We start from the raw sequence: 5,957 nt of genomic DNA, 5'->3' as shown, positions 1-5,957 counted from the left end.
GTGTGGTGGTACGTGCCTGTAGTCCCAGCAACTCGGGAGGCTGAGGCAGGAGAATCACCTGAACCCGGGAGGCAGAGGTTGCAGTGAGTTGAGATTGCGCCCCTGCACTCCAGCCTGGCAACAGAGCAAGACTCTGTCTCAAAAAAAAAAAAAAATCCTCAGATTAGAAATGATATTTAAAACTTGAAAATTTGCCTCCTCAAAAAAGGTGTGGCTGGAATGTTTTGGAGGTTAGCTTACCTTGAGAGGTCTCTATGTGGCATCACCCTCATTTGATGGCTCTGAGGCTGGTTTGCTCACTGGTTTTCAAATGAAGACACAAAAAGAGGATGACAAATAGCATTTTTAATTTAAAATAGATCAGCATAAAATTTGCAGAGAGAAGCCAAAGAACACATGGAAAGACCGAGTGAGGAAGTGCCCAGGAATTTGGCTGAGAAGCTCAGCAGCCTGTGTTCGGCAGTCTACCCCCTGACCCGGAAGGCTCTCTTTTTCCAGAGGGGGTTGACCTTCCAGAGTCAGTCCTGGGGGAGGAGTCCATCTTGGCCTGCTTGATTGACGGGGCCCCAGCACTGAGGAGGCGGGGGCAGGCTCGAGTAATGAACCATTGGCTCTTCCTGCTGTCAGAGGTCCCAGAGAGATAATACTGCCGTGATGAGACATCAGGCATCCCAAAAAGAGCAATTAAAACTCATGTTTGGAATAGAAAATGAGGGCTTTCAAAGCATGTCACTGTCATGCTTTCTGCAGCAAATAATACACAGGTCGTTCTTAACATTTAATGGGCAGAGCCATGGAATCGACCGTTAGCCTGGAGTCTAAAAAATTGTCTTGTAATAAATTGTCTTGTAATTTGGGCTTGTCTTGGCAGGTGAGGGCTTGAGAAGAGGCAAGATGAGCCTGCCCTAGGAGGAGAAGGAGGAGGAAGAGGAGGAGGAGGCTTCAGGTAGAGGGTCACTTGGGCTAAGTGGAGACTAATGTTGGCTAACCTAAAAGCGGGGACTTTTACCAAAAACAATTAACCTAAGACTTGAATCTGAGCTCCTTGAAGCAGAACCTGCATAAAAATGGGGGAATGTCAGGGTTGGGGCAAGATAGGGAGTCCTTCTGGGAATTTTCCACTATGTCAAGATGGCTTCTCGTGGCAGGGGAGGGAGGGGCTAGGGGTGGGTGTAGTTGCCCATCCGCAGGGTCCCCTGGCGCACGGCACACTCTTCCTGGTGGGCTTTGAATGCTCTCTGGCGATCGGCCTCGGTGGGGAACGTATCAAGGTGGCGGCCCACCTGTGGATAGAAGGGAAGAGTGGGTGGGTGAGGGGAGGCTTCGGTGCAGCTCATTCCAGTTGCTCCCCTTGCCTGCCCCCTACTTCAATCTTAGAGTAATGATAAAAATAGCTGTAAGAGGGAGGAAGTCACAGCAAGTGCTGTGAGCCTCCTGGTGCTGAGCCACGAGGCAGAGAGCAGGGGCTGCCTGGGGGAACTGTTCGTCCTTCTGTCCCGCTCCTTGCTGGGGAAGACACAGACAGAACAAAAGTCGCCAGGCCATGACCAGACGACTGTGCAATGGGACCCAGTAGCCAGTGTCCTTCACACACTACTTTTCCACCATTAAAAACCCCAAACAAGCCACGCTCTCCAAGGGGGTCCTCCTGACCCCGTCTGCACTCCCTTGATGGGAATTAGATCACTTCCCTCCTGCCCGGTGGCAGCCACCATAGGAGTCAAGAGCTGAACTTCAACATCACCAGAACCAGAGCTCAAGAATACATCAGAAAAACAAACAAAAAAAAAAAAGCAAGGGAGACAGATTCAAGGAGTGGGAGCCTCTTCAGTTAAGATTTTGTGCAATCGGTATCTCAGCCTGCCGTTTCTTCTCAAGAAATGGTGGTGGGTGAAGACCCCGCCTCGCCTCCTGGTGTCCGCTGTGTCTGTTACATCACCTCCAAGTGCCACAAAATCCATCCCATTAACTGAGCACAACATCCTCCTGCCTCGGCATTTCTCCTTTGGGATAACCTAAGGGCGGCACAGGGTGGAAAGGGTTTGGGCTCACGTGGTCATTCCTGCATCTGGGCTTCTATCCATCTGTTAATTCATGAAATGCATGTTTATTGAACACAACTCTGTGTCAGATGTGGGGGATACGGCAGTAAACCAGAGAGACTCGGCTCTACCCTCATGGAGCTTTTAATCTAGAGGGAGAGCAGACGTCCAGCAGTAACTACACAGCTATTTCATTACAATGGACAGAGGGCTGGGGAGTGCGCAGTGAGAACAAATTGGGCGGGTCCTGGGGAAGAGATGCGTACAGAGGGTCTCGAAGGATGGGTTGGGATTCCAGGGCAAAGGGGGTAGCATGCATGCTGGCCCTGGGGTACAAGAGAGCTCAAATTTGTGAGGGGATGCAGTGGCTGGGTAGAGGGCGGGCAGGGCAGGTCCTGTTTGGATTTGCAGGAGCAGCCAAAGGCTCTGCAGTGGGTTCAGGATAAAGCAGGACCCATGCCTGGGACAGCCACAGGGTGCTTGTCAAGAATCTAGGCCAGGGTTGACCACCCCGGAGTGGTTAGCTAAGCCCACAGCGCTGCAGGTTAGGGTGAAGAAAGGTGACAGAAGAAGAAAAATGTGGGCAGAGAGGATGAAATATTAAAAGGGGATAGAGGGGCCCTTCCTTCCTTCTTTCTTTCTTCTTTCCTCTTTCTTTTTCTTTCTTTCTTTTCTTTTTTCTTTCTCTTTCTTCTTTCTTTCTTTTCCTTTCTTTCTTTCCTCTTTTTTCTTTCTTTCTTTTTCTTCCCTCTCTGGCCCAGGCTGCAATCTGGTCGGCTCGCTGCAGACTCCCTGCCTCCGGCTCCCTTGATTCTCCAGCCCCGCCCCGCGGGCTGCCTGGGATTGCTGGCGCGCCCCACCACCGCTGCCTGCTTTTTCTCCTTTGGGTGGAGGCGCGGTTTCGCCATGTGGGCCAGGCTGGTCTGCAGCTCCTGACGCCTCTCAGTGCTCTGAGTGCTCTGCCCGCCTCGGCCTCCCGAGGTGCTGGGACTGCAGACGGAGTCTCACTCACTCGGTGCTCGGTGTTGCCCGGGCTGGAGTGCGGTGGCGAGGTCTTGGCTCGCTGCAGCCTCCGCCTCCCAGCTTCCTGCCTTGGCCTCCCAGGGTGCTGGGATTGCAGCCCCTGCCCAGCCGCCGCCCCATCTGGGAGGTGGGGAGCGTCTCTGCTCCGCCGCCCCTCCGCCCGGCCGACCCGTCTGGGAAGTGAGGAGCGCCTCTGCCTGACCACCCACCGTCTGGGAAATGAGGAGCGCCTCTGCCCGGCCACCCATCGTCTGGGAAGTGAAGAGCGCCTCGGCCGGCCACCCATCATCTGGGAAGTGAGGAGCGCCTCTGCCCGGCCGGCCCGTCTGGGAAGTGAGGAGCACCTCTGCCCGGCCGCCCCATCTGGGAAGAAGTGAGGAGCGCCTCTGCCCGGCCGTCCCATCTGGGAAGTGAGGAGCGCCTCTGCCCGGCCGCCCCATCTGGGAAGTGAGGAGCGCCTCTGCCCGGCCGTCCCATCTGGGAAGTGAGGAGCGCCTCTGCCCGGCCGCCCCATCTGGGAAGTGAGGAGCGCCTCGGCCCGGGCGCCCCATCTGGGAAGAGGTGAGGAGCGCCTCGGCCCGGCCGCCCCGTCTGGGAAGAGGTGAGGAGCGCCTCTGCCCGGCCGCCCCGTCTGGGAAGTGAGGAGCGCCTCTGCCCGGCCGCCCCGTCTGGGAAGTGAGGAGCGCTTCTGCCCGGCCACCCATCATCTGGGAAGTGAGGAGCGCCTCTGCCCGGCCACCCATCGTCTGGGAAGTAAGGAGCGCCTCTGCCCGGCCGCCCGTCTGGGTAGTGAGGAGGCCTCTGCCCGGCCGCCCCGTCTGGGTAGTGAGGAGCGCCTCTGCCCGGCCACCCATCGTCGGTGAAGTGAGGAGCGCCTCTGCCTGGCCACCCATCGTCTGGGAAGTGAAGAGCGCCTCTGCCCGGCTACCCATCGTCTGGGAAGTGAGGAGCACCTCTGCCCGGCCGCCCCGTCCAGGAAGAGGAGAGGAGCACCTCTGCCTGGCCGCCCCGTCCGGGAAGACGTGAGGAGCGCCTCTGCCCGGCCGCCCCGTCCGGGAAGAGGTGAGGAGCGGCTCTGCCCGGCCGCCGGCCGCCCCGTCTGGGAAGTGAGGAGGGCCTCTGCCCGGCTGCCCCGTCTGGGAAGAAGTGAGGAGCACCTCTGCCCGGCTGCCTCGTCCGGGAAGAAGTGAAGAGTACCTCTGCGCGGCCGCCCCTTATGGGAAGAGATGAGGAGCGCCTCTGCCCGGCCGCCCCGTCTGGGAAGAAGTGAGGAGCGCATGTGCCCGGCCACCCCGTCTGGGAAGTGAGGAGTGCCTCTGCCCGGCCGCCCCGTCTGGGAAGTGAGGAGTGCCGCTGCCCGGCCGCCCCGTCTGGGAAGAAGTAAGGAGCGCCTCTGCCTGGGCGCCCCGTTCGGGAAGAAGTGAGGAGCGCCTCTGTGCGGCCACCCCGTCTGGGAATTTAGGCGCTCCTCTGCCCAGCCAACCCATCCGGGAAGAAGTGAGGAGCGCCTCTGCCCAGCCTCCCCGTCCGGGAAGAAGTGAGGAGCGCCTCCGCCCGGCCGCCCCGTCTGGGAAGTGAGGAGCGCCTCTGCCCGGCCGCCCCGTCTGGGAAGTGAGGAGCGCCTCTGCCCGGCCACCCCGTCTGGGAATTTAGGCGCTCCTCTGCCCAGCCAACCCATCCGGGAAGAAGTGAGGAGCGCCTCTGCCCGGCCTCCCCGTCTGGGAAGAAGTGAGGAGCGCCTCCGCCCGGCCGCCCCGTCTGGGAAGTGAGGAGCGCCTCTGCCCGGCCGCCCCGTCTGGGAAGTGAGGAGCGCCTCTGCCCGGCCGCCCAGCGTCTCGGAAGTGAGGAGCACCTCTGCCCGGCCGCCAATCGTCTGGGAAGTGAGGAGCGCCTCTGCCCGGCCACTCCGTCTGGGAAGTGAGGAGCGCCTCTGCCCGGCCGCCCCGTCTGGGAAGTGAGGAGCGCCGCTGCCCGGCTGCCCCGTCCGGGAAGAAGTGAGGAGCGCCTCTGCCCAGGCGCCCCGTCCGGGAAGAAGTGAGGAGCGCCTCTGCCCGGGCGCCCCGTCCGGGAAGAAGTGAGGAGCGCCTCTGCCCGGGCGCCCCGTCCGGGAAGAAGTGAGGAGCGCCTCTGCCCGGGCGCCCCGTCTGGGAAGTGAGGAGCGCCTCTGCCCGGCCACCCCGTCTGGGAAGTGAGGAGCGCCTCTTCCCGGCCGCCCGTCTGGGAAGTGAGGAGCCCCTCTGCCCGGCCTCCCATTGGGAAGTGAGGAGCACCTCCGCCCGGCCACCCCGTCTGGGAAGAAGTGAGGAGCGCCTCTGCCCTGCCACCCCGTCTGGGAAGAGGTGAGGAGCGCCAGTGCCAGGCCGCCCCGTCCGGGAAGAAGTGAGGAGCGCCTCTGCCCGGCCGCCCCGTCTGGGAAGTGAGGAGCGCCTCTGCCCGGCCGCCGATCGTCTCGGAAGTGAGGAGCACCTCTGCCCGGCTGCCCATCGTCTGGGAAGTGAGGAGCGCCTCTGCCCGCCCACCCCGTCTGGGAAGTGAGGAGCGCCTCTGCCCGGCCGCCCCGTCCGGGAAGAAGTGAGGAGCACCTCTGCCCGGGCGCCCCGTCCGGGAAGAAGTGAGGAGCGCCTCTGCCCGGCCGCCGATCGTCTCGGAAGTGAGGAGCACCTCTGCCCGGCCGCCCGTCGTCTCGGAAGTGAGGAGCGCCTCTGCCCGGCTGCCCATCATCTGGGAAGTGAGGAGCGCCTCTGCCCGGGCGCCCCGTCCGGAAGAAGTGAGGAGCGCCTCTGCCCGGGCGCCCCGTCCGGGAAGAAGTGAGGAGCGCCTCTGCCCGGGCGCCCCGTCCGGGAGGAAGTGAGGAGCGCCTCTGCGGCGCCCCCGTCCGGGAAGAAGTGAGGA

General features: G+C 61.5%; 1 protein-coding gene across 1 annotated transcript in view; it reads right to left on the bottom strand.

Annotated features, from left to right (window-relative positions):
* Positions 1–327: 327 nt before the first annotated feature.
* Positions 328–5,957, bottom strand: part of CFAP77 (cilia and flagella associated protein 77) — a 181,864-nt gene continuing 176,234 nt past the window's right edge. Inside the window, exon 6 of the mRNA XM_003276782.4 lies at positions 328–1,283. Within this exon, the coding sequence (XP_003276830.1) occupies positions 1,161–1,283 (123 nt within the window). The 3' untranslated portion in view covers positions 328–1,160. The remainder of the gene's footprint in view (positions 1,284–5,957) is intronic.

This window comes from Nomascus leucogenys, chromosome 8 (genome assembly GCF_006542625.1).
Source record: "Nomascus leucogenys isolate Asia chromosome 8, Asia_NLE_v1, whole genome shotgun sequence".
NCBI lineage: Eukaryota > Metazoa > Chordata > Mammalia > Primates > Hylobatidae > Nomascus > Nomascus leucogenys.
This window is presented reverse-complemented; position numbering and strand designations above follow the sequence as displayed.